Source organism: Coturnix japonica, chromosome 5 (assembly GCF_001577835.2).
Source record: "Coturnix japonica isolate 7356 chromosome 5, Coturnix japonica 2.1, whole genome shotgun sequence".
In the NCBI taxonomy this organism is placed as follows: Eukaryota; Metazoa; Chordata; class Aves; order Galliformes; family Phasianidae; genus Coturnix; species Coturnix japonica.
The window spans coordinates 498312-525304 of NC_029520.1; the positions used below are offsets into that span (position 1 = coordinate 498312).

At 59.9% G+C, this 26993-nt stretch overlaps 2 protein-coding genes across 5 annotated transcripts; one reads left to right on the plus strand and one right to left on the minus strand.

The window, feature by feature from the left end:
• Positions 1-19435, plus strand: SPTB (spectrin beta, erythrocytic). Of its 4 annotated transcripts, none has more exons than XM_015863057.2 (35): positions 1-234; positions 2017-2185; positions 2266-2417; positions 2944-3117; positions 3203-3294; positions 3376-3456; positions 3538-3653; positions 3816-3928; positions 4009-4196; positions 4273-4390; positions 5182-5340; positions 5415-5717; positions 5995-6145; positions 6691-7558; positions 8085-8222; positions 8292-9051; positions 9609-9811; positions 9894-9984; positions 10069-10215; positions 10291-10554; positions 10632-10838; positions 10912-11001; positions 11087-11356; positions 12230-12360; positions 12593-12797; positions 13313-13932; positions 14555-14693; positions 14763-14847; positions 14933-15129; positions 15206-15303; positions 15580-15658; positions 17328-17467; positions 17534-17707; positions 17896-17938; positions 18752-19435. In XM_015863057.2, exons 2-35 carry the CDS (start codon positions 2050-2052, stop codon positions 18905-18907), a joined length of 6888 nt encoding a protein of 2295 aa, XP_015718543.1. In that variant the 5' UTR covers positions 1-234; positions 2017-2049; the 3' UTR covers positions 18908-19435. The 4 variants fall into 4 exon arrangements, with proteins under 4 accessions (XP_015718543.1, XP_015718542.1, XP_015718541.1 ...); XM_015863056.2 differs by having other exon boundaries at positions 17565-17707; XM_015863055.2 differs by having other exon boundaries at positions 17534-17938.
• Positions 18970-26975, minus strand: PLEKHG3 (pleckstrin homology and RhoGEF domain containing G3). Its single transcript, XM_015863066.2, has 15 exons — positions 26852-26975; positions 25227-25454; positions 25058-25158; positions 24898-24967; positions 24774-24820; positions 24511-24661; positions 23999-24316; positions 23046-23138; positions 22882-22968; positions 22739-22772; positions 22244-22339; positions 22076-22150; positions 21953-21993; positions 21688-21870; positions 18970-21590 (listed from the first exon to the last, which is right to left on the minus strand). Exons 2-15 carry the CDS (start codon positions 25443-25445, stop codon positions 19902-19904), a joined length of 3204 nt encoding a protein of 1067 aa, XP_015718552.1. The 5' UTR covers positions 25446-25454; positions 26852-26975; the 3' UTR covers positions 18970-19901.
• Positions 26976-26993: the final 18 nt, after the last annotated feature.

Genomic DNA, 26993 nt, shown 5'->3' on the forward strand with positions numbered 1-26993 from the left:
GGGGGCCGCTGTGCTGCATTGCGGGGCGGCACCGCGTCCCTGCCCGCCTCCGCCCGGCCCGGGGGGGAGCGGGGCTATCGGGGCGGGCAACGCTGGGCCCCGGGCAGGAATGTCCCTGCGCGCTCCGATAATGGTATTTATAGAGCGGCGCCCGGCGGCTCCGCTCCCCCCGCCCCGCTCCGCTCCCGCACCCGCCGCCCTTCGCCCTCCCGCAACCGCCGCCGCCCCGCGCAGGTGAGTGCGGAACCGGGGGGGGGGGGCGGGGGTACGACAGAGGGGGCGGTGGGGATGGACGTCCTCAAGAGCCCTGGGGATACACCCAACGGGGAGTGGGAGCCCGGTGCCCTTGGGGGGAGGATGCAGCCATGGGGCGTCCCGATGTGGGGCGTCTCAGTGTAGGGTGTTCCAGCGCGCTGTGCTGCTATTTGGGGTGCCCCCCATCGAGGTGTCCCGATCCTTTGGGTTCGGTTTAGCTCCAAGTGCGGTGTTTTTCTCCGTGCTCAGCACCGCTGCGCTGGGTTCGGTGCCTCAATGCACGGCCCCGCTGTGGGATGCTGCTGAGGAGTTTTGGGGCCCCGTATGGCTCTTTTGGGGTCGCGGGTGCCCCCTGCTCTAGAGGCTGAGCCCAGGCCTATTTATAGCTGGCAATGCACGCAGCGTGGCAGCACGTGTGTGTGCCACCGGCGGGCGGCTGCGGGGACAGCGGGACGGGGACAGACAGCGTGGGGCCCCGGGGAGCTGTGCCGTTCCGTGCCGTTCTGTGCCGTTCTGTGCCGTGCCACCGATGGGCACAGTGCCGTCCCTCCGCCCGCAGCAGCGCTCCGAGCCCACTTTGGGCATGGAGAGCTGGGGTACCGCTGAGCGTTGGCACCCCATGGGCTCGCTCTTTTGGGGGTGCATGGGGATCCCACACGCTGCTCTTCTCCCATACCCAGAGATACACACAGAGTGGGGCGGGGGCTCGGGGCACCGAGCAGCGGGATCAGCGGGTGCAATATGGGCACTGTGCTGGCAGCTCAATGCCAGCCCCGGGCCGGGAAGTGCTGATTCACCGCACCGAGCGGCAGACGGGGAAGGCGGCAGGGGGCATTTGGGACGCCCCACGCCGCGATCCCACAGGGCTCCGTGTTTTCCTGGCGGCGGCAGAGGCAGATTTGAAGGGTCGACTCCCTGTGTTGCCAACGTGCGCTGGCGGCACGCTGGGGGCCCTGCCAGCATCTGGGGAGGAGCAGGAGGGTGCTGGCTGCCCGCTGACTTTGCAGGCGCAGGGACATGGCACGGCTCAGCAGCACGTGTAAGAGGGTTCCCACATTTGGGATTCCCCGTGGCTGGAGTGTTGTTGGGGTCTGGGATGCTGTGTGCTCTGCTATGCGTGTTCACCCCTCCCAGCCCCACTCACACGTGTACCACTAAGATAGGGCACAGCGCAGACCCAACCCAGTCCGGTTGGTCCCGATAAACCCCCTTCTATGCACAGGAGTTTTCCCCCTTAAACCCTTACAGCCGCTGGGGTCTCTACATGGGGGACACCTCATTGTCCCATGCATCCCCACAGGTGCTGGGTTCCAACTGGGCAAAGCCCATTGTGCAAAGAAGGTATGAGGACTTTGCTTGCTGGAGGTGGCAGCCCCCAAGCCCGGCTCCCCACACCCTCCAGGGGCCCCAGGGCAGCCGGCAGCTGCTGGCAGCATTTTTAGATACCGGCCGGTCCTATCTGCAGCTCAAATGTCCCCGAGGGCGGCCGTCCCCTCCCCATCCCCCCCAGCCCAGCAGCTGTTGCCTGCTGTCTGCCTAAAGCTCCTCCAGCGCAGGCGTGGGTCAGTGCCAGTCCCTTTGGGTGCCACCCATGGATGCTGTGGGACCCAATGTGGGGTGACAGCCGTGGGGAGTGCCCAAACACCTGGGAGTGACACTAAATCCCGCTGAGCCGATTAAGCAGCAGGTCTTAGCTGCAAATCCTACAGCACAGCGGGGTGGTCATGCCCACATTGCCCAGCGAGGGTCCTTTGCCTGTAGCTGCCGGCCACACAGCTGCGGGACACCGGGACCATGACCTCTGAGAATGACTACGACCACCTGGAGCTGCAGCAGTCCTACAGCCATTGGGATGCCTCTGACGATGAGTTGGACAATGACAACAGCTCAGCGCGACTCTTCGAGCGCTCCCGCATCAAAGCGCTGGCAGGTGTGGGGCTGGGTTTGGGTCACTGGGGTCCCCGACGCTATGGGTTGGAGGTGGTATCAGTGTGGTTGCTGCTGTTGCAGATGAGAGGGAGGCGGTGCAGAAGAAGACCTTCACCAAGTGGGTGAACCTGCACTTGGCTTGTGTCACCTGCCGCATCTCTGACCTCTACCTGGACCTCCGGGACGGCAGGATGCTCATCAAGCTGCTGGAGGTGCTGTCCAAAGAGATGCTGGTATGAGTGCCCTCCAGATAGAAACCCTGGGGTCCATCCTGTGCCATCTCATGCCATGCTGTGCTGTGATATGCCATGCTGTGGCACTGCATACCTGCACCATGCCATCTCAACCCATGCTGTTCCATCTCATGCCATCACATGCCATGACATCCCATGCCATGCCATACCACACTGATCTACTTCCTCCTGTGATATCTCATGCCATTCCACTGTATAACATCCCGTGCCATCCCATACCATCCCTTGCCATGCTGTGCTATGCTGTCTCATGCTGTCCCATTCCATCCTGTGTCATCTGGTGCCATCTCACTCCATTCTATTCCATGCCAATCAATGCCATGCCATGCTGTCCCATACCCTGTGCTATTGCGTGCCCTTCCGTGCCATCTCATCATATATTATGCCATCCTATGCCATGCCATGCTCTTCCATGCTACTGTTGGGGACAGCGGTGGGGTGTCCCTGGGCAGGGCAGGGGATGCCAGGCAGTGAGGGCAGGACACTGAGTACTATCGTGCTCCAGCCCAAGCCCACCAAGGGCCGGATGCGCATCCACTGCCTGGAGAATGTGGATAAGGCCCTGCAGTTCCTGAAGGAGCAGCGGGTGCACCTGGAGAACATGGGCTCCCATGACATCGTGGATGGCAACCACCGCCTCATCCTTGGCCTCATCTGGACCATCATCCTCCGCTTCCAGGTACCAAGAGCAGGTGGCACCCACAGACTCGGTGCCCCAGAAGGAGCCATTCTCCACCATTGTGGGTTGTCAATCTGTCCTGCAGGTGCAAGATGTCATCAAGGAGATGAAGGAGGGTCCAGAGACACGCTCACCCAGGGACGCGCTGCTGCTCTGGTGCCAAATGAAGACAGCAGGGTAGGTGTTGGTGGGGTGAGTGGCCTTGGGGCCCAGGGATGCACAGAGGCTGATGGTGACACCCTGTTGTCCTCACCGTAGCTACCCCCACGTGAATGTCACCAACTTCACCTCCAGCTGGAAGGATGGACTGGCCTTCAACGCCCTCATCCACAAGCACAGGTACGTCGCACAGCCACTGGCATAGGTACAGTGTCAGCTGTGTCAGCTGTGCCAACGTGTCTCTGTGCTTTCTGTCCCCAGGCCTGAGCTGTTTGACTTCAAAACTCTGACCAAGTCCAACGCCCGGCACAACCTGGAGCATGCCTTCAGCGTGGCCGAGCGGCACCTGGGCATCACCCCACTCCTCGACCCTGAAGGTGAGTCCCCCTGCCTCATATTTCCACCCATGAAGGGACGGAGGTGGAAAAACCCCAGAGGTAGCTCTGGGTGGGATTTGAATGCTGGGAACCCATCAATACCCTGGGATGGTGGCACCCCATTGTGCTGGTTGGGGCTAACACCTCTCTGCCGCTGCACAGATGTGTTCACGGAGAACCCCGATGAGAAGTCCATCATCACCTACGTGGTGGCCTTCTACCACTACTTCTCCGAGATGAAGAAACTGGAGGTGAAGGGCAGGCGGCTGGGCAAGGTCAGAATGGTGATGAGTTGGGATGGCATGGCACTGGTGAGTGCCAGGATTCCCCATGCTCAACACTGGCTGTGCCATAGGTCATTGAGCACGCCAAGGAGACCAAGCGGATGATCGAGGGCTACGGGGGCCTGGCCTCCAACCTGCTCACCTGGATCGAGCAGACCATCATCTCCCTCAACAGCCGCAGCTTCGCCAACTCGCTGGCCGGTGTGCAGCACCAGCTGCAGGCTTTCAGCACTTACCGCACGGTGGAGAAGCCCCCCAAGTAAGCATTTCACCCCAGACCTCCCCCCCATGGTGAGCACCCATGGATGCCACAGGCTGAGCTCTCGCTGGGTCAGGTTTCAGGAGAAGGGCAACCTGGAGGTGCTGCTCTTCACCATCCAGTCTCGGATGCGAGCCAACAACCAGCGCGTCTACACACCGCAAGAGGGGCGTCTGGTCTGTGACATCAACCGGGTATGGAGACACACGGCGTATTGGGTCCACTAGGGGGTATTTTGGGTCTGCTGTGGGGTAATTTAGGCCTTTGGGTCAGGTTGTGTCCACCTTGGCATTTGTGAACTTGGGGTGGTTTGGGTCCATCTGAGGGCATTTCAGAGATTGGGGTGATTGAGTCTGTCCTGGAGCAGTTCAGGTTTTAGGGCATTTTGGCTTGGTCTTGGGGCATATCAGGTCCATCCTGGGGCATTTTCAGTCCATCCAGTAGCATTTAGGCTCTTGGACCAGGTGAAGTCTATCTTAGTGTAGGTTGTGTCCATCCTGGATGTTTGTTTGTGCACCTGGTTCAAGTTGGGTCCATCCTGGAGCAGTTCAGGTCCTGAGGCATTTTGGGTCCATCTTGGGGCAGGTTGGTTCCATATTGGAGTTGTTCAGGTACTGAGGAATCTGGGTTTCATCTCGAAACAGTCTGGGCCCATCTTGGGGCAGGTTAGGTTCATCTTGGAGCAATTAAGAACTTGGGTTTCCTCCTGGAGCAGGTTGAGTTGATCATGGGTTGGGTCTACCTTGGGGCAGTTAAGGTCTTGGGGCATTTGGGATTCATCCTAAAGTGGATTGGGTTCATCTTGGGTTGGACTAAGTTCATCTTGGTGCACTGGGGGTCTGTCTAGGGGCAGATTGGGGGCAGATTGAGTTTCTGCATCAAAGTCCCCCCACCCCTGTGGCACATTGGGGCTCACCAGCAGAGCAAGGCATGGCCGGTGGGATACAGAATGTGTGTCCCACCACCCAACTCTGCCTTTTCCCAGGCATGGGAGCGCCTGGAGAAAGCAGAGCACGAGCGGGAGCTGGCACTGCGCAATGAGCTCATCCGGCAGGAGAAGCTGGAGCAGCTGGCACGGCGCTTTGACCGCAAAGCAGCCATGAGAGAGGCCTGGCTGAGTGAGAACCAACGCCTGGTGGCACAGGTGGGGCCAGCAAGCACTGCTATGGGGACAGGGACACCCTGACATTGCCTCACTGCTGGCTTTGCTCCCCGCAGGATAACTTTGGCCATGACCTGACAGCAGTGGAGGCGGCCAAGAAGAAACATGAGGCCATAGAGACAGACACAGCTGCCTACAAGGAACGGGTGCAGGCCATTGATGCAGTGGCAAAGGAGCTGGAGAGGGAGGGCTACCATGATATCAAACGCATCAGGGGGCGTAAGGACAACATCCTGAGGCTCTGGGAGCAGCTCCAGGAGCTGCTGCGCAGCCGGCGCCAGCGCCTTGAGATGAACCTCACCCTGCAGCACCTCTTCCAGGAGATGCTGCACAGCATCAACTGGATGGATGAGGTCAAGGTGAGCTGCAGGTAGATGCATGGGTACGGTGCCTTGGCTCCAACACACAGGGGATCAATGGGGCTTCTTGGAGAGTCACAGGTGGTTATGGGGTATTTGGGTGCTGGGTAAAGATGTGGTGCTTGGAGCATGCGGCAACCAGCACCATGTTATACCAGGAAGTGATGGGTGCAGTAGATGCATCCATCCTTGGGTGCATGCATCGCACAGATAATGCTGGTGCTGGAGTGCTCATCACCTGCTCATAGCATGCAGGTGACCTCCAGGTCTCTCACAGGTGCAACTGGCCTCGTCTGAGTCTGGGAAGCACCTCCTTGAGGTGGAGGAGCTCCTGGAGACCCACCGGCTGCTGGAAGGTGACATGGCCCTACAGGCAGAGAAGGTGCGGGCTGTCAGCACTGCTGCCCTGCGATTTGCTGATGCTGAGGGTAGGTGTTCTTCAAGGGGTTGGGGGTGCTCCAGGGGGGTTGGATGCTCCATAGGTTTGGGGGTTCCAAGGGTTGGCCACTCTGTGGTTGGGTGCTCCAAGGGTCTCCAGTGGTTGAGCACTGCAAGGGTTGGCTGCACCAGTGTTGGATTTTCCAAGGGTGGGTGCTCCAATGATCAGGCACTCCAAGGATCTCCAATGGTTGAATGCTCCAATACTTTGGCATTTAAAGGTTTGGGAGCTCCAAGAGAGGATACTCAAGAGTTTGGGTCCCCCAAAGGTAGGGCTGCTCCAGGGTTGGGTGCTCCAAGTGTCTCTGCTGATTGAGCACTCCAAGGGTTGAGTAGTCAAAGGGTTGAGTTCTCCAAGGGTGGGTACTCCAGTGTTTGAGGTTCTTCAAGGTTTTAGTGTTCCAATAATTGCGTCCTCCAAAGGCAGAGTTGCTCCAGAGGTACATGCACAACCCCTTCAGGGTTGAGTGAACCAGGAAGCTGCAGCCCATCCTATGAGCCCCACTAATGCATGTTCCTGCTGCTTTCTGGCCAGGCTACCGCCCCTGTGACCCCAGAGTGATCCGAGACCGTGTGAACCACCTGGAGATGTGCCGGCGGGAGCTGCAGGCGCTGGCGGCGAGGCGTAAAGCCCTGCTGGAGCAGTCCCGGGCTGTATGGCAGTGTCTGCAAGAGCTGGATGAAGCAGAGAGCTGGATCAAGGAACAGGAGCAGATCTACTCGGCGCTGGACTACGGCAAAGACCTGGCAGGTGTGCTATTGCTGCGACGCCGTCACACTGCACTGGAGGCTGAACTGGAGGCACGGGGAGCCCGGCTGAAGCAAGCACTGGTGATGGCTGAGCAGCTTGCAGCAGCGGGGCGCGAGGCTGGGAGGCTGCGGGACCGGGCAGCTGCAGTGCGGGTACTGTGGGACCAGCTGCAGGAGCTAGTGGCTTTCCGCCGCCGTGGGCTGCGGGAGGCCGAGGGCTTCTTCCAGTTCCAGGCAGAGGCTGAAGAGCTGGCAGAGGTTCTGGCGGAGGCTCGGCAGCGAGCAGCCAGTGAGGAGCTGGGACACGATGAAGTCCACACGCAGGCGCTGCTGCGGGAGCACCAGGAGCTGCTGGAGGAGCTGGAGGGTGCCCAGCGGCTCCTGGAGCGCTTGGGTCAGCAAGCAGAGGGCTTCCCACCTGAGCTCCGGGCTGGCCCCGAGGCGCACAACCGGCTGGCAGCGCTGCAGGAGCTGCACCACGAGGTGAGCACGCTGGCCGAGACGCGAGGCCGGCGGCTACGGGATGCCCTCAACCTCTACACTGTTTTTGGAGAGAGTGAAGCCTGCCAGCTATGGATGGGCGCCAAGGAGAGGTGGCTGGAGAAGCTGGAGGTGCCCAGCACGCTGGAGGACCTGGATGTGGTGAAGCACAGGTAGGGATGTGCTGCCACCTGCTGTCATGAGCTCTGGCCAGTTCTCAGCCTGGTGCCATGAGCTCTGAGTAATCCTTAGCCCAATGTCATGAGATGTGGCCAGTTCTCAGCCCAGTTCTATGAGATCTGGATGGTTCTCAGCCTACTGCCATAAGTGCTGCCCAGTTCTTAGCCCAATGCCAATAGATTGACAAGTTCTCATCCCAGTGCCACAACACCTAGCCAATTCTCAGCTTGGTGCGTTGCATTCTAACTAACTCTTAGCCCAGTGTTACAATATGTGGCCAGTTCTCAGCCGGTGTTGTGAGTGCTATCCAATTCTCAGCTTCATGTTGCGAGGTCTGGCCAGTTCTCAGCCTAGTGCCATGGGATTTGGTCAGTTCATAGCTTGACATCACAAGCTTTGAGCAGTCCTCAGCGCAGTGTCCCAGTCTCCAGCCAGTTCTCAGCCTCATGCAATGAGCTCTGGCTCGTTCTCAGCACAGTATCACAAGATGCAGCCCATTCTCAGCCTGACTTCCCGCAGGCTGGATGAGCTGGAGCAGAAGATGTCTGGTGTGGCTTCTCAAGTCGATGCTGTCAACCGCTCAGCTGACGGTCTGCTGGAGAGCGGCCACCCACGCAGCCCACAGGTCCGGCAGTGCCAGCAGCAGCTCAATGAGAGGTAGGTCCTGGAGCAGCAAGGGCACCTCACCCCGTTCTGCCCCACACCTTAACCCCCTTGGACATGCAGGTGGGCCCGTTTTCGGGAGCTGGTGTCCCAGCGGCGTGCGGCAGTGGGCTCGGCGCTCAACCTGCTCAGCTTCCAACTGGAGTGCGAGGAGACGCGTGCTTGGCTGCTCAGCAAGACACGGGTGGTGGAGTCCACGAGGGAGCTCGGCCGTGACCTGGCTGGTGTCCTGGCCACCCAGCGCAAGCTGTATGGCATAGAACGTGAGCTGGCAGAGGCCGAGAGCCGCCTGGCTGCCTTGCGTCCTCAAGCCGCCCTCCTGGCCCAGGAGCACCCTGAGCTGGCCGAGGACACGGCAGGGCGTCTGGCGGGGGCACAGGATGCCATGGATGGGCTGCAGGGTGCCCTGCAGGACCGAGCGGCTGCGCTGGGAGAAGTGGGGCAGCTGCAGAGCTTCCTGCAGGACATGGATGACTTCCAAGCGTGGCTCTTTAGGGCACAGAAAGCCGTGGCAGCCACTGAAGAGGTGCCAGTTTCAGTGGGTGAGGCAGAAGAGCTGCTGCGGAAGCATGAGGCTGCCCGTGAGGATGCCGAGGGGCACACAGCTGCCTTCACGGTGCTGCTGGAGGCAGGAGAGAAGGTGACAAGCAACCAGGAGGACCCCGAGTATGAGCAGCTAAGGGAGCGACTACGGGGTGTGGAGGCAGGATGGGGTGCCCTGCACAAGATGTGGGATGCCCGGCAGCGCTTCCTTGTCCAGTGCTTGGGCTTCCAGGAGTTCCTGCGCGATGCCAGACAAGCTGAGATCCTCCTCGCCAACCAGGTGGGTGAGGGATATGGGGATGTGTGGTAGAGAGCACCCAGGGCACAGCTGTGCAGTTAGGTTTGTCTGCTTGAGGTTGGATCCACGCAACAGAGAGCACCCAGAGCATGGTTGTGCCATGCACTTGGGATTAGGTCCATGTGATGGAGAGCACTGATCGTGCCATGCTCTTGAGGTTGGATCCACACAGCAGAGAGCACCCAGAGCATGGCTGTGCCATGCACTTGGGTTTGGGTCCATGCTTTTGGGTTTGGATCCATGTGGTGGAGAGCACCAAGGACACAGTTGTGTCTTACTCTTGTGTTTGGGCTCATGCTCTTAGGGTTGAGTCCATAGAGCAGAGAGCACCCAGAGCATGGTTGTGCCATGCCTTTGGGGTTGGGTTCATGTGTCAGAAAGCATCCAGGGTGTGATTGTGCCATGCTCTTGAGATTGGGTCCATGCTCTTGAGGTTGGGTCCATGCAGTGGAGAGCCCCAATGGGCACAGTGTCCCTCCCTATGACAGGGGAGGGCTGATGGCACCCTGATAGGATGCTGAGCCCCCTGTACCCTCTAGGAGTACACACTGGCCCACCTGGAGCTCCCCCCCACGCTGGAGGGTTCCACAGCTGCCCTGCGCCGCTTTGAGGATTTCCGTGCCTCCATGGAGAGCAGCGCTGAGAAAGTCCCCAGTGTGGTGACTGCTGGCTCCAAGCTCGTGGCAGAGGGCAACATCTTCTCTGAGAAGATCAGCGAGAAGATCCAGGCCCTGCAGGAGCGGTGAGTGGGTAAGGGACCGATGGACAGTGCCCTGGTGTGGCAGCGGGGTGATGTCTGTGTTTGTATTCTATTCCCATGCCAGGCACCAGGTGAATGTGGCCAAGGCGCAGGAGGCAGCAGGCTTGCTGCAGGACAACCACAAGCTGCAGAGCTTCCTGCAGAGCTGCCAGGAGGTGGGTGAGCAGCACGGCTGGTGGCACGGCAGGGTGCCAGTGGCCGAGCCATGACACACTCTGACACACTCACCCTGCCTGCAGCTCGCTGCTTGGGTGGATGAAAAGATGCTGACAGTGCAGGATGCATCCTATGGAGGTGCACGTGGTCTGCATGGCAAGTGGCAGAAGCACCAAGCCTTTATGGCAGAGCTGGCAGCCAACGAGGCATGGCTGGAGAAGATCAAAGCAGTGAGTCTCGGTGAGGCGGGGTGTCCATGTGCATGGCTTGGGGATGTAGTGCTCACTGAGCTCACCCACTAATAGGAGGGCATGGAGCTGGTGAGCTGCAAACCGCAGTACGGTGCAGTGGTGGGCCGGAGGCTAGACGAGCTGCAGGCACTGTGGGATGGGCTGCACGGCGCTGCCAAAGAGAAGGGCCAGCAGCTCTTTGAGGCCAACCGCACTGAGCTGTACGCCCAGAGCTACAGTGACCTGGAGCGCTGGCTGGGGCAGGCAGAGAGCGAGCTGCGCACCACGGAGCGTGCCAAGGACCTCACCGGGGCCAACCTGCTGCTCAAGAAGCTGACGGTGCGTGGCATGGGGATGGGATGTTCTGGCCTGAGGAATGACCTCAGACATGGGATCTGATGGTGTTCCCCTCCCAGCGGCTGGAGGAGCAGGTGGCAGCACGACAGGAGGAACTGACGGAGCTGAAAGCACCACTTGCTGGGGTGGCACCAGAGCCCGATGGGCAGGAGGAGAAGCTCCAGCAGCGATTCCTTGACCTGATGGAACCACTGGGGAAGAAGAGGAAGGAGCTGGAAACTTCCAAGGCAATGTACCAGCTGGGGAGGGACCTGGAGGATGAGATGGTGAGCACCATGGTGGCAGTGGGGGCTGCAGGGCTGGGGACGCAGAGTACTGAGCAAGTGCTCTTGTCCTCAGTTATGGGTGCAGGAGAGGATGCCATGGGCCAGGTCAACTGAGCACGGCACCGACCTGCAGAGTGTGCAACGTCTGGCCAAGAGGAATGAGGTGAGTATGCCGCCGTGGCACCCACTGCCCTACCTGGGGGTGCATGGTAACACGGACAGCCCCTAAGCTCCTGACCCTGCTGCAGACCCTACAGAAGGAGCTGCAGGGCCATGCCCCCCGCCTGGCTGAGGTGCTGGAACGTGGGGAGGCAGCTGCTGAGGGACCCTGCCCGGAGCTGGCAGAGAGAGCACAGGTGCTGCGGGCGCAGTGGGAGGCACTGAGGGAAGAAGTGGCTGCACGGCAGAAGAGGCTGCAGGAGGCCAGTGAGGCACAACAGTACTACCTGGATGCTGGTGAGGCTGAGGCGTGGGTCAGTGAGCAGGAGCTCTTCATGGGAGATGAGGAGAAGCCGAAGGTGAGGGTGGCTCTGTGTTGTTTGCCATTGTCTTCTGGGGACTCCATCCCATGGCACGTCCTATGTACCATCCTGTGTTGTTATACCCCATCCCACACCATATAATCCCACTCTGTGCCAGGATATGCCACCTAGTGGCGTGTGTCATTGCGTGCCATCTGTCCATCCCATGTCAGTACATGCCATCCCATGCTGTACCGTACCATCCACAGCTTGCCATACCATCCCACACCATGCCATTACACACTATCCCATACCATGAGAAGACTTTAGTGTCATGCCATGCCATACTGTGCCACTATTTTCAGTCTTATGGAATATTGTGCTCTGCTACTGCACGCTATCCATGCTGTCCCATGCACTGCCATTATTGGCACGCTGTGTCATGCCATTACACATCATCCCATGCCACACCATCACCATGTTATTACAGGTCATCTTGTGCCATAAAAATTCATCTCATGCCATGCCATGCTTTGCCATGTTGTGGCATCCAATGCCATTATACGCCATCTCCTGCCATGCCATGGCATCCTATACCACATATAGTACCACGTACTATCCAACCCAATGCTGTGGTGTGCCTTTACACACTAACATGTGTCATGTTATGCCATCCCATCCCAACACACACTACCCCATCGCATGCTGTTATGTGTCATTGCGTGCCATTATATCTCATTCTGTGCTATTATACACCATTCTGTGCCATCCATTGCATACCACACCATGCCATGCTGAGCCAACCATTGCTCCCTGCTGCACTGGAGGGAGGTGGGACAACCCCACAGGGTGGGCAGTAGGGTTGAACCCTGGTCGCCATCTCTTGGCCATGCCATATATTGACTTTTTGTGGTGCCCTTTCTGATGCAGGACGAAGAAAGTGGTTTGGTGATGCTGAAGAGACACGTGAGGCAGCAGCGCTCCATCGAGGATTATGGGCAAACCATCAAGGAGCTGGCAGGGAGGGCTCAGCAGCTGCTCTCTGCTGGCCACCCTGAGGGGTAGGTGTAACCATGCACATCCCCATCCTGGGGACAGCCCTATGTCTGCAGTGCCTGGGTGATATGGCACTTCAGTGACAGTCACTGCCCTGAGTGGTGGTGGTGGTGGTGGTGGAGGGACGCGGGGAGCCCATCTAATGGGGGGGATCCTCCTGATAAAAAGCCCTGAGAGGTGGTGAGACCGACAGGTTTGGGTGCAATCTGAGATGTCTGTGTGCCTGGGGCCATGCAGGGAGCAGATCATCCGGCTGCAGGGCCAGGTGGACAAGTATTACGCGGGGCTGAAGGAGGCGGCAGAGGAGCGCCGGCGGCGCTTGGAGAACATGTGCCACCTCTTCCAGCTGAAGCGCGAGGTGGAGGACCTGGAGCAGTGGATTGCTGAGCGTGATGTGGCAGCCTCCTCCCAGGAGCTGGGGCAGGACCTGGACCATGTCACGGTGAGTGCACTGGCATGTGGGTGGTGGTGGAGGTGGTGATGGAGATGAAAATGGTTGTGATTGTGGTGGAGGTCGAGATAGAGATAGTGGTGGTGGGGATGGAGATGGTGGAGGAGATGGTGATGAAAGTGGTGATAGTGGAGATGGAGATAACAAAGGAGATGGAGTTGAACGCAGTGTTGGATTTGGAGATGGTGGTGGAGATGGTGATGGAGATGAAAATGGTTATGGTTGTGTTGGAGGTAGAGATAGCGATAGTGGTGGTGGGGGTGGAGATGGTGATGAAAGTGGTGGTGGTAGTGGACATGAAGACAGCAAAGGAGACGGAGTTGAACGCAGTGTTGGATTTGGAGATGGAGATGGTGGTGGAGATGTTAGTGGTGATGGGGGTAGTGATGGAGATGATGGTGATGATCATATTGGAGGCAGTAGTGATGGTGATAATGGTGATGGAGATGATGACAGTGGGTCATTTCTGGGTGGTGAGCCCATCTTTTCTTCCCCACCTCACTCAGATGCTGAGGGATAAGTTTCGGGAGTTTGCACGGGAAACAGGCAGCATAGGGCAGGAACGTGTGGACCAGGTCAACCTGACCATTGAGGACCTCATCGATGCGGGCCATGCCGAGGCTGCCACAATTGCAGAGTGGAAGGATGGTCTCAATGAGGCCTGGGCTGATCTCCTGGAGCTCATTGACACACGCATGCAATTGCTGGCCGCCTCCTATGACCTGCACAAGTACTTCTATGATGGCTCTGAGCTGCTGGCCCTCATTGCTGCCCGTCACCAGGAGCTGCCCCAGGACCTGGGCGAAGACTCGGGTTCAGTGGAGACTTTCCACCGCATGCACAGCGCCTTCGAGCGTGGCCTCCAGATGCTGGAGGGGCAGGTGCAGCAGTATCGAGAGGTTGCAGCTCGTCTGCAAACTGCCTATGCCGGGGAGAAGGCAGTCAGCATCCAGCAGCAGGAGCAGGAGGTGACACGGGCACTGCAGGCACTGCTGGAAGCATGCAGCGGGCGCAGGGCACAGCTGGTGGACACAGCCGACAAGTTCCGCTTCTTCAGCATGGCCCATGACCTGCTGTCCTGGATGGAGAGCACCGTGCGGCAGATCCAGACGCAGGAGAAACCCAGGTAGGAGCAGATGGGTGAGGGTCCCACTTCCCTGCTCACCTGTGTGGCACAACCTCAACATCTCCATCGCCCCGACACCTCCAACTCTCAACACCATCATTCCCAACATCTCCATCCTTCATCTCTTCTCTCAAATCTCTTCCCCTTACATCTGTGCTCTGACATCTCCAACCCCCAACATCTCTATCCCTCACCTCTATCCCTTGCCATCTCCATCTCCATCTCCTGACATCTCCATCCCCAACATCTCCAACCCCAACATCTCTATCCCTCACCTCCATCCCTTGCCATCTCCATCTCCATCTCCATCTCCTGACATCTCTATCCCCCAACATCTTCTTCTCCCACTGTCTCCATCCAACCAACTCCAACCTCCTGTACCTCCAGCATCTCCGCTCTTCTTCTCTGTACCCTCAAATCTTTGACCCACAAAGTCTCTGTTCCCCAATACCATCATCCCCAACATCTTCATCCTCAACACTTCCATCCCTTTGACAGTTCTGTATCCCCAGCATCACCATGCTTCATGCCTCTCTGCCCCTGTCACCTCCATCCCCTGCCACCTCCATATCCCTGATGTTTCCATATCCTCAACAACTCAATTCCCAAGCTCTCCCCCCAGGGATGTTTCCTCAGTGGAGCTGCTCATGGAGTACCACCAAGGCATCCGTGCCGAGATAGATGCCCGCGACAAGAGCTTTGCTGCCTGCATTGAACTAGGCAAGAAGCTGCTGCAACGCAAGCACCGGGAGTCACCTGAGGTGGGTGGCAGCCCTTTGGGGTGGGGAGACAGTGGGAAAGAACCTCCTCCTGACAGCCACCCCTTGCAGATTAAGGCAAAGCTGATGGAGCTGCTGGACAAGAGGAAGGCCATGATGGAGATGTGGCAGCATCGCTGGGACCGGCTGCGGCTGCGTGAGTGCAGTGATGGCGTTTGGGTGGGCTGTGGGGTTTTTGGGGTCCTCCCCACTGGATGCTGAATGCTGCCCTTGTCCCACAGTGCTGGAGGTGTGTCAGTTCTCCCGGGATGCCTCAGTGGCCGAGTCGTGGCTGATAGCACAGGAGCCATACCTGGCCAGCAGCGACTACGGGCAGACGGTGGATGCGGTGGAGAAGTTATTGAAGCGGCACGAAGCCTTTGAGAAGTCCACAGCCACGTGGGAGGAGCGTATTGCTGCCCTGAGGAAGCTGACGACGGTGAGGTGCTGGCCCTTTGGGTGGAGAAAGGACGCAACTGGGTTCCTACTGATTTCCGTGTCCCCTTCCCTGGCAGCTGGAGCTCATGGGTGGGAGGACGCTGCGGGAGGAGGACGTGGTGCATGATGCTGCTCCCGAGCATCATCTGGATCTGGATGCAGAGCTGGAGGCAGGGTAAGGGGTGTCGTTCCTATATCCCCAAGTGGCAGCACCTTCCCTTCCCCATTTTAGCAATATGCCTTTTCTGAGCCAAATAAATGAGAGCAAAACAGCTGACCCATAGCCTTGCTCCTTTCTGGGGCTTTTAATTCTTGGAAGAAAATAAATAAATAAATAAAAATTCCACATTCATGCCCCTGACTCCCAAATCCACTGCTGCACTGATTTTGGGGTGTCCTCCTATTCCCACCCCCATCCTTCGGGATGCTGAGCACCATCTCCATGCTGCAGGTCTGAGGAGGAGGAGGAGAAGAGGAAGGAGGTGATCTCTCAGGAAGCCTCTCCACCTGCTGTGGATGGACCCCAGCCGGTCAGTTCTGCCTTTTAGCTTTCTCCTTCCCCAGCACCAGGGACCCCATGGCCCCACTGCTCCAACTGCTGCCCCTGGACACGTCCCTGCAGATATCCCCTGGTTCCCATCCCTTTATTCTCTCCCTCCCATCCTGCAGCAGGAACAGACATGACCCATGCCTCCAGCCCTTTGGCTGTCGCTTGCATTGAATTGAATAAATTTTGAATGACCCCAAATCATCGGGCAGGCACAAGGGCAGTACCTTTGCCACAGTGCATCCCCATGGCTGGGAGCCCACGGTGGGGCTCAGGGTGGTTGGCAGAGGCTGGCACCCATGGGTGCACAGGGCAGAGACAGAGCCAAACACTCTGGACCAGGTAGATCCCTGCTGGCATTTGTCTCAGGAAAAACCCACAGGTCACAGGGACTCTGAATGGCCACCACCACATGGCACCCAGCTGTTCAAGCTGGCTCTGTCCTGGCTTGGAAGGGACAGCTGGCTTCTTGGGGACAAGGGCACGTGGTGATGGTGCTGGTGGTTGGATGTGCCTGCATATGCAACCTCCTTTGCGTCCTTGGAGCATGGTCACCCCAAGGGGATATCACCTCATGGGCATCGTCACCCCAAGGAACATCGCTGATCTGCAAGGCATTGACTACCCTGCAAAGCATCGTCACCCGATGGGGCATCATCAACCTCTGGGGATGTCACCTTGCAAGATATCATCACCCAATGCTGCATCGTCACTCCATGGGAATGTCAACCTATGGGACACTGTAACCCCATGGGGACGTCACCCTGGAAGACATCACCCTATGGAACATCGTCACCCCAAGGGGCATCATCACCCCATGGGGACATCACCCTATGGGACATCATCACCTCACAGGCACTGTCACCCTCTGGCATTGTCATCCTCTCTGCTGCCACCTCATGCTTGCTGCCACTCTCTCTGCTCCTCGCTGCCTGCTTGGGGACAAGACTTGCTTTCTGGTTGTTCTGCCTGCTTGGGGACACCAACCCTTTCTGCCTCTCCTGCCCACCTGGGGACGTCTTCTGGTTCTCTGGGGATGTCTTCTGGCTCGTTGGGGACAAGATCACTTTCCTGGGCACAGGGATCCCCCAAGTTCCTGCTGGGGGACAAGATTAGTTCTGCTGCTTGGGGACAACTTCGGACTCTTTGGGAACAGGGTCTGCCTGCTTTGGGACAAGAGCGCTTCCTGCAAGCTTGGGGACACCATCTTTCTCTGCCTGCCTCCTTGGGGACACAGTCATCTGGGGACAGCCTCCTGTCTCCTGTCCCTTTGGTGGGACACAGGCATTCCATGTGGCTCACTGCTGCCATCTCCAGCAAAGGGCTGAAACCATCACAGTGTGGCAGATATGATGACCATGGCATTGCCATGCTCCGGATCCCACCATGCCTCTTCCCAAAGCCTCACTCTGAGTATTCCATCCACCACATGCCACTGTCCCCAAGCACTGGCATCATATTCAAGGGGTCCCATGCTGTGGTGGCTCCCAATGGCTGTAATGCATCACCAAGCATGGGGTGGCCATCCCCAACATTGGTACTCAATGTGTCCCCAATGGCACGATGGGGAGGTCCCCGTGGGAGGTGGCTTTCTGGGAGGTGATAGCAATGGGGTTGGGATGGACAGTGACGTGGCTGTTGCTTTGCAACAGCTGACAGTGCCCGAGGAGGAGCCCATAGCACCGCGGGAGGAGGTGGCCACGTTGCCCGCCCAACCTACCCACATTCAGCTGGAGGGCTACCTGGGCCGCAAGCACGACCTGGAGGCAGCCACCAAGCGTGCATCCAACAGGTAGGCACAGCACAGTGGCCACCCATGGCTGTGGAGGTGTCCCAGTTGTGACGGGGCTGCCCGCAGGTCGTGGAGCACACGGTACTGCGTGCTGCAGGGTGAGGAGCTCGCCTTCTTCAAGGACGCCAAGAGCCGGGCACTGGGGGTGCCCTGCCAGGGTGAGGAGCCCCTGGGGCTGCGCAACGCACGCTGCCAGGTGGCTGCTGGCTATAAGAAGAAGAAGCACGTCTTTGTGCTCAGGTATGGCACAGCGAGGTTATGGCGTGGTTATGGCACGATACAGCGTGGTTATGGCATGGCACTGCATGGTTATGGTGATATACAGCATGGTTGTGGCTCTATATGGCATGGTTGTGTCATGGCATGGCATCGTTGCGGCGTGCCACAGGGTGGCAGATGTCTCACCAACAGCTGTGCTCTGCCCCCAGGCTCAGCAATGGCAGCGAGTGGCTCTTCCATGGCAAGGATGAGGTGAGGGGTGCCCTGGGGACATTGGGGTGGTCAACAGAATGTTGGGGTGGCCAAGGGGACAAAGAATGGGCAGTGGTGGCCAGGGGACATTGAGGTGGCCAGAGGTGCCCAAGCAAGGATCTCCACAGTGGTGCATAGGAGGCTAGAGGGTGGCCAGAGGGACCTTGGCATGACCAGCAGCACCTAAGAGGACATTAGGGTGGCCAAAGGGGTACGTGGAGGTGACCTGTGATGCCCAAGGGGACATTAGGGCAGTCACGGTGTAGTAGGTGTAGCCAACAGTGCTCAAGGGGACAAAAGATGGTTATTAACATCCAGGACCTAGTATGTAAGGCAGCCATGGGACGTGAGGGTGATGAGAGGTGTGTAGAGGAATATGCTGGGGCAATGGGTGACGCAGGTAGGCCATGGGACATTGGGGTGGCTGGAGGTGCCCAAAGGAATAAGGGTTAGCCACTGGTGCCCAGGGGGACATTGGGGTGAGCAGAGGTGCTCAAGTGGGACTTGGTGGTGGTCACTGATGCCTAGTGGACCAGAAGGTGCCCATGGGACATTGGGGTGATTGGAAATACCCAAGAGGGACATGGTGGTGCCCAGGGGTACACAGCATGGCTGTGGGACATTGGGGTGAGCAGAGGTGCCCAGTGGGACATAAAGTGGCCATGGGACATTGGGGTGAGCAGAGGTGCCCAAGAGGGACGCGGTGGTGGCTGGTGATGCCCATGGGGACACCGGGTGTCTTGGCACCCCCGGGTCAAGCTGTGGGGCGACCACCAGGACCACGGAGGTGCCAACAGCCCCGTGCCCCTCCAGGAGGAGATGCAGACGTGGCTGCAGGGGCTGCACGTGGCCATCACCTCCTGTCAGAACCTGCCGGCCAAGGCTCGCAGCCTGCCCCCTCCCCACGCGCCCCCTGAGCCTCGTCGGGACAAGGAGAAGCGCTTCAGCTTCTTCCCCAAGAAGAAATAACAAGGGGGGGGGGGGAGGGTGGCAGCCTGGCACGTACGCGAGTGCGCACGTGTATATATATATATATTTATAGATATTTATATTTATATATATACACACACATCTCCATGCTTCAGGGCATGCACGCGCCTCGGCGGAGGCGCACGCATAGATACGCACACATGTGTGCTCACGTCCCCCACCTCCCCCCCATCTGGGGAACACACCTGCGTGCGTGTGTTTGCACTCGCGTGGCCCCGCATGCATGCATGTGCATCCACCCCACGTGGGCACATCCTGGCCCCCCACCCTCTTTTCTAAGCCATAAGCCCCCCCCAGCCCCCCACCAGCGTGCCCTCAGCCCCATGGGCACCAACCAAAGAGCACGAAGAGCACGACCTCCCCAAACGCTTGGCCCCTTGCTGTGGGTGGGGGGCACCACTCGTCTCTGGGGGGAGCGCGCGGGCAGGGAGAACTTTGGGTTTGGTTTGGGTTTTCTTTTGTAATAAAGATGTCAAAGCAAAGTGGACCTGGGGCTGTGCAATGTGAGCAGGGTAGGGGAGCACAGGCTCTTTCATGTCTTTGCGGTCTATGGGATGATTCCTCTTCTGATAGTCCTCCTTATCCTGGGGAACAAAAAGGTTCATGGAATCCTACTGCTGCTGGTGTTCAGTGGGGTGTCCCAGTTCCTGGTGCTCAAGGGACGTCCCAATTCCAGGTGGCCCACAGGGTGTTCTATCTCCTGAGCAAGTTGGGTTCCATTGCATGCCCCTCCATGGGGTCCATGGGGTGCAACTTCAGCTGGGTACCCTTTGGTCTGAGTGAGCTGAGGGGTGGGTTGTCCATGAGATGTCCCACCTCCTGGTGGTACAAGGGGCCTTCAGTCTCCTGGTGTTGCATGGGATGTCCCATCTTCCAGTGATCTATGGGGTGCTCCATCTCCCAGTGGTCCACAGACTGTCCCATCTCCCGGTGCTCCATGGGGTGCCCCATTTCCTGGCTGCCCTCCCCCCCCCTAGCTAGCAGTGTCGAGGGTCTGAAATTTCTGCCGCAGGTCCCTGACGAGGCCATGCCGGGGGGGCTCAGGGGTCTCAGCCTGCCCATGGGCACAGCGCTGCCTGTACTCCTCAGAAGCCTGGTAAGCCTTGCAGCGCTCCACCACTGCCTTCAGGCAGATCTTCTCCCGGGTGGTGGGCGAGCGGATCTGCACATAGGCTGGGGGCTCAGCAGCGACAGCGGGGGGCAACCGCTCCAACACCAGCACCTGCTGCCCCCCGGGGCCCAGGGGTGCCTGTGCCGTCACCCACAGCCCCGCAGCATGCTGGCGCTCATCGCCACGCAGAACATTTGGGGTCCCGGTGCCCGCCTCGGCGCTGCGGCTGCGGCCCCCACCCTGCTGCTCCTTGGCTGCTGGTCTCCCCCCACGCTCTGGCCCCTCAGGTGCAGAGCGGCTGCGTGTCACCGGTGGGGGCCGTGGGGCTCCAAAGCGGGCACGCAGCTCCCGGACATCCGGCCAGGAGAAGGCTTCGGTAGTGCCAGTGGGGCTGGGTGGGCTGCGTGGGGCTGGGACGGTGATGCCATCCCTGGGTGACACTGGCAGCTTGGGTACACCTGGGGTGGAAGGAGCAGGGTGAGAGTAGGATGGAGGCAGCGGGATGATGCCTGCGGTCCCCCATCGCATCCCACCTGGTGCTGGCGTGTGACTGGCACTGTCCTCCCCCGGTGCAGCAATGGCACGGCGGCGGCTCTTGATGCGCAGGCTGTACTGGCGTGCCAACTGGTATACCCTGCTGGTGAGACGGCGGGGAGGAGCCCCCAGAGCCAGCACCCCTGGGGGGGGCACCTCCTCCTCCTCCAGGATGAGCAGAGGCTCTGTGGGCTCTGCAGGCTCTGCGGGAGGCTCGGGCAGCCCGTTCTCTCGGCACACAGGAGGTGATGCTCCTCCATCCGGCACTGGCGACACTTGGGGGCTCGCTGCTTCCAGTGACATTTTGGGGCTCACCGGTTCTGGGGAGCTTTTGGGGCTCCCTGGCTCCAGGAGGACTTTGGGGCTCGTCGGCTCCGTGGGTGTTTTGGGGCTGCCCAGCTCCGGAGGAGGCCAGCTGTTGATCCTGGACACTGAGTTCCTCACCAGTCCTTTGGGGATGTAGGAGAGGCTCTCACGGCGCCGGATGCTGAAGCTGGCGTCCTGGTGCTCCGCGTGCTCGTAGTAATTGCGGATCTTACGCAGCAGCAGCCGGTCCTGCGTGGAGAGCAGCGAGCGGCGCCGGCAGCTCTGGGGGGAGCCCGGGGAGGGCAGGGGGCTGCAGGACCCCATGCTTTCTTGAGGAGGGGTCACCCCATCGAGGCTGAGGGCGCTACCGCTGCGTCCGTCCAGCACCACACTGCCACGGCGCGACATGCTGCTGCCAAAGCGCTCAGCGATGACGCTGGCCTGGTCCAGCACGGAGAGGGGCAGGATGCTGCCATCCCCATGGCCTTCCTCCTCTTCCTCTTCCTCCTCCTCACTGCTCAGAGCCCGTGGGTCCTCCCCGGTGCCTGTCTCCAGGTGCTGCTCCTCCTCGTCAGGCAGCCCCGCTGGTGGGAGGGATCCCGATGGAGAGGGGGGAGCGGGGGTCACCCGCCCCTCATGCTCCCCATGGCACGGAGGGGACACAGGGGACACGGGGGTGGCAGTGGCCTCGTGGTGCCACTTGAACGTCTCCTGCAAGAGGAAAGGTTGAAGGAGGGGCAGGGGTGAGGATCACTGCACTTGTGGTGTGCCCCTTAAGCGATGTGGGCCATCCCAAGGGTGAGGATACCTGTTCTTCTTCAGGCTTCTCTGCCATGTCCCCATTCTTGTCCCTGACTCCATCCTCCTGGCTGTCCTTGTGCAAATCCTCCTCTTCTTCCTCCTCTTCCTCCTCCACGACACCCTCAGCCCAGCTCCTAGGGGGCTGGAGGGGCTCCCCAGCATCCAGGAGCGTCCCCTCACTGCCTGCATGCTGGGAGAGGGGGAGAGCAAGGGCTCAGCACCTACTCGGGGTTAAAGAAGCCAGAGGGTAGCCCCCCACCACCCAGCCTTACCTTTATCCCTCCCAGCTGCTGCAGGATCTGCTTGGCGGGCTCTGTGGGGACACAGAGGAGTGTCACAGAGCTGCAATGGCACCGTCCCCACATCCCCCACCCACCCCCAGTCCCCATCCGCACCCGACTGCCTGCGCCCCACATGACCCTGCAGCCGGTCCGGCAGCGTCTCGGCACGGTCACGGCACTGGAAGGGCTCTGTTGGGTCGGAGGGTGTTTGGGGGGGGGGACGACATACAGATCAGCATGGTACTGTCAACTTAAGGGATATGGGGACGTGGGGACACTCACCAGACTGGCGCCGGCCATGGCGGGGTGGCTCCAAGGGTTGGCAGGAGTGGCTCCGTGGCAGGCGCTCAGGGCTGCAGCGGGGCAAGCGGGGGGGGTCTGCGTGGATAGCGGAGTGATGAGGGGGTGTGGGGACAGGGGGAGCAAGAGGACAGCAGGTGATATGGGGATAGTGGGGGATGATCGGGAACATCGGGCACACAGGGACAATGAGGGGCAAACGTGGAGTCAGTGGGATAAGAGGACAACAGGGGATGTGGGGATGGTGGAAGACATGGGGATGATGGACATAAGAGGTCAATGGGGATGATAAGGGATATAGAGACGGTGGGGAATGTGGAGGTAATGGTAGACAATGGTAACAGTGTGGATGTGCGGCCAGTGGGGAGCATGGGGGGACAGTGGTGGACAAGGAGGCAGTGGGGAAAATGTGGGGCATGGGGACAAGGAAGATGACGGGAGAGAAGCAAGGGGACAACAGGGGACATGGGCACTCACAGAACAGGTCCATCTCCAGGATGGCCTCCTTGGCCTGGTAAGGGGAAAAGCCGTGGGTCAGTCAATGGCAGAGGGTGGCACCAGAGAGAGGGTTTATGTCCCCATCACCAAGACAGAAATGGAGTGACATGGGGTGCCCTCACCTTCTGTGGGACAATGGCATGGTGGTTCTCCAGGATGAGCCTCTTGATGTGGTGTGTCCAGACCCGCTTCTCCTCCGCGCTTTTAGCCTGGGGTGGGGGCAACGGCAGCATTAGGTGGGAGAGGGTTCCCACGTCCCCCACCCCATATGCCCCATGTCCCCTACCTGCAGGGCGTACTGCTGCTTGATGTGCTTGTAGTGTGCCACGCTGAAGCACAGTGAGTCCCGTGTGCTCTCAATCAACATCAGAGAGGCGCACTGAGGAGAAAGTGTCATCAGCATTGTGCCCACCCCCATGCCCTCAATGCCCACCCCTGGGACCCCCATACCCACCCCAGGACTCCTGTGCCCACCCCTTAGATCCCATTGCCCATGCTCAGGACCTCAGCACCTACTCCTTGAACCTACTGCCCACCTCTGTGCCACCCATACACACCACCAGGACCTCAGTGTCCACTTCTGGGACCTTGCTGCCCACCCCTTTGCCCCTTCATGCCCACTACTTGAACCCACTTCCCACTCCGAGACCCCCATACCTGCTCCCATACCCCCACTGCTTACCACTTGGAACTCTGTTCCCAACACAAGAACCCCAATGCCCACCCCTGTGCTCGCAGTGTCCACACCTGGGACCCCATTACCAACCTCCAGGACCCCATAACCCACCCCTCAGACCACAGTTCCAAACCCTGGGATTCCTGTTCCCACCCCCGTGCCCCCAGCACTCATCCCTTGCAATCCATTGCTCACCACCAGGGGCCCCCTGCCCACCTCCAGGATGCTCCACACTTCCTGGACCACACTTTCACCCCAGGAACCCCATGCCCATCCTAGACCCCCATAATCCCAATGGGACCCCATTCCCACCCCCTGAGCTCCTATACCCATGACCTCCATGCCCACCTGTGCCCACCCTTGGACCCCATTTCCCACCTCTGGGACCCCTGCCCCACCTGTTAAGACTCCAATGCCTATCTCCATGCCACAGGACCTCAGTGCCCACAGCTGAGACCCTCATACCCACCTCTATGCCCCCAGTACCCACCCCTCAGACCCAGCTCCCATGCCTGGGACCACTGCCCACCCCCAGGCCCCCCATGCTGGCTGCAGACACACACTGGGATGTGGCTCTTGTAGACATAGTGGTCCCCACGGCGCTTGGTGATGAGGAGCAGCTTATCAAAGAGGAAGACAGCACGTTCACTGCGGGCACGCTGCGCACGGAAGGAGCCTTCCAGCACCAGCTCTCCATAGGTGGTGAGGTCGGGGCCCTTCCACTGCAGCAGCAAGGACTGGATCTCCTGCTGTCGGATGGCGTGCTCGTGCTTGCGCTTCATGTCGTTGATGTACCAGGCCACACAGGTCATGGTGTCAATGGCCTCCACCACCACCTCGTAGTCATCGCCCGACTTGTGCTCAAAGTGCTTAGCGATCTCCTGCAGGGATGTGGTGGGTACATGGAAATACACCCTTGTTGTGTCATGGATGCAAGCTATACCAAGTGCCCAGGCCATTAAATCTTGTGTCATGGGGATGTACTGTGCCATGGAGATGTGCCCATGCTGTGCCATGGAGATGTGCCACACCATATGCCTGTTCTATGCCCATTGCCCACCCCATGTGTGCTCACCTGGAGCAGCAGGTGGTACTTGAGGATCCTCTGCACTGGCTTCAGCAGGTAGGCACCCAATGGGAGCACATGCCGCATCTCCTCCTGGCACTCACGGAAGAACCGTGCCTGCTGTTTGCTCCTCATGCACTCGCTTAATGTCGCCACTGAGCTGCAGGGTGCAGAAGGGGCTCAGCCTATGGCACCCAGCCCCCATGGCACCCAGCCCCATAGCACCCAGCCCCCATGGCACCCAACCCCGTTGACCTCGAGCACCCACTCACTTGGGGTAGTTGTTGCAGTACTGTGTGTAGATGTCGAACTCTTGGCTCTGCAGGCAATAGGGATGTGGTGAGAGCTGGGCTCTGCGTCCCCAGCCCCACACATCCCCCTGCATCCCCCCCTTACCCGTGTCACAAAGCAGACAGCCACAGCCACTGGGTCGCAGGCGCAGCTCTCCAAGCTCTGCAGCAGGTTGCTGGGCACAGAGAACAGCAGGTGACCACAGGGGTAACCAGAGCATCCCCTTTACAACAGGCATGGCTGTCATCATGCTGCCATCACTCACCTGCTGAGCTCATAGATGTCTTCAATGTTCCCAAAGAGCGCGCTGACCTGCTCCGGCCGCAGCGGCGGTTCTTGGGCATCGATGATCTTCCCCAGGTAACCCTATAGGGATGCTCAGTCACCAAGTGACCAGACTTAGGATCACCATGCCCACCCTGCAGCTCGCTCACCTCCACGATGCCACGCAGGTCACGGGCGTAGGTGCGCTCCGACTCCACGATCTCCAGCAGCACACGCTGTAGATAGGAGGGCTCCTCTCCCCTCCGGCACAGCCATCCCACCGGCGATGCGTTGTTGTTGCTGTTGCCCAACCAGGGCTCCTTGCCATCACTTGATGCCTCCTCCTCCATGCCAGGAGCTGGACCTGTGCTGAGGGTGGGCACCGGCATCCCCAGGCTCTATGGGTGAAGGGCAAGGTGATGGAGTTGACCTGATGGCTGGTGCCCACCATGCCCCATTGGATGCTACCAAAGCCACCCAAAACCTAAAGGAGGGAGGCTGCTGCAATATTGATGGCATGGGGTGCTCCAAGGTTGACCTGATGGCCAATGCTCACCATGTCACCATATGGCACCACTCCATGTCACCAAGTCCATTGCCCTCCAGTGCCACCCCAAACCCGAACGCTGGCTGGGAAGAGGGTTGAAACAGAGGGAACAATGGGAACGATGGTGATAACAAACACTGGACGGTGACCTTCAGCCACGTCCACGTGCCGTCGGCGGGGTCCTCCCCCCGGGCACCGGAACGGACGCAAAACGGGACTCGAACCGGTCCGGCCGGTTCCCTCCGACTCCTCCCGTGCCGCATGGCCGCGTTCCACCGCCGCCCTCGGATCGGTGCCCCCCGGGAGGGCACGGCCTTGGGGCGTCCGTCGAGCCGCAGCTCCGCTCGCCCCACGGCCACCATAATCCGCTCAGCTCCGGGATTACGGCGCGGGGCCGACGGTGCCCCCCCCCCCCCTCCCCTTCCCGGTGCTGCCAAAGCCTCCGTCGAGGGATTTAACCCCGACCTCAGCCCCCAGACCGGCCCGATGCCCCCCACCCCCACCACGCCCGGCCCCTCCAGCGACCAGCGGATGGGGAAACTGAGGCAGCGGGGAATTCCCGCGTGGGAAACGAATAGCCAAGGCCGTCGGAGGGCGGCCGGAGCCATATAAGGGCAGGAGTTTCACCATTTCCCTGCTTTTTTTTCCCAAGATTCCGGCGGCCCCGCGGCCGAGGAGCAGCGCTGGGGTGACGCCATGGGCTTGGGGTCCCGAACGCTCGCTCTCCCCTCCTGGATCCTACAACCCGCTCCCGCCATGGGCACACACAGCTTCCTGCCCCATCGTGACCCCCAGGGTCCATGGCCTGCTGTCCCGCTCGGACACGCAGTCCCCAGCCCCACGGGGACCCACGGCACTGGGAACCCGCAGACCTAAGCCCCATTGGGACCCACAGACCCCATGCCCCATAGGGATCCCTGGCTCCCACCCCACGGAACCGTAGCCCCATTGTAGCCCTCGGTCCCCAGATCCACAGGCACCCACAGTGCTGGGAACCCCAGGACCCACAGACCCCAGCGACCCCCAGCCCCACAGGGACCCACAGCACAGGGAACCCCACGCCCCACAGGCCCCATAGCAAACCCCGGCTCCCCCCCCCCGCCCCCACGGAGACCCTCAGCTGTGGGTCCGCTGTGGGACCCCAGCGGTCACACGGCCCCGTGAGCCCCATATCCAACCCCCCACAGCTCTACACACCCCAGCCCCACATCCAGCCCCATAGATCCCTCCCCCCCCGCTCTCACTCACTCTCAGCACTCCGCCGCCGCCCCGTCCCGGCCGTGCCCGCAGGAAGCAGCGGGCGAGCCCGGAGGGGGCGTGGCCTGGGCGCAAGTGGGCGTGGCCTCGCCCATAGCCCCGCCCACCCCGCCCTTAGCCCCGCCCACCCGGC

Excerpts from the sequence above, each read along its gene's own strand:
- SPTB (XM_015863055.2), top strand. The coding sequence starts at position 2,050 with ATGACCTCTGAGAATGACTACGACCACCTGGAGCTGCAGCAGTCCTAC. Across the intron at positions 2,418-2,943 it reads TGCTGTCCAAAGAGATGCTG|CCCAAGCCCACCAAGGGCCG; the intron begins GTATGAGTGCCC and ends ATCGTGCTCCAG. Across the intron at positions 5,341-5,414 it reads ACCAACGCCTGGTGGCACAG|GATAACTTTGGCCATGACCT; the intron begins GTGGGGCCAGCA and ends TGCTCCCCGCAG.
- PLEKHG3 (XM_015863066.2), bottom strand. The coding sequence starts at position 25,445 with ATGCCGGTGCCCACCCTCAGCACAGGTCCAGCTCCTGGCATGGAGGAG. Across the intron at positions 25,159-25,226 it reads ACCTGCGTGGCATCGTGGAG|GGTTACCTGGGGAAGATCAT; the intron begins GTGAGCGAGCTG and ends GCATCCCTATAG. Across the intron at positions 23,139-23,998 it reads TCTACAAGAGCCACATCCCA|TGCGCCTCTCTGATGTTGAT; the intron begins GTGTGTGTCTGC and ends CTTTCTCCTCAG.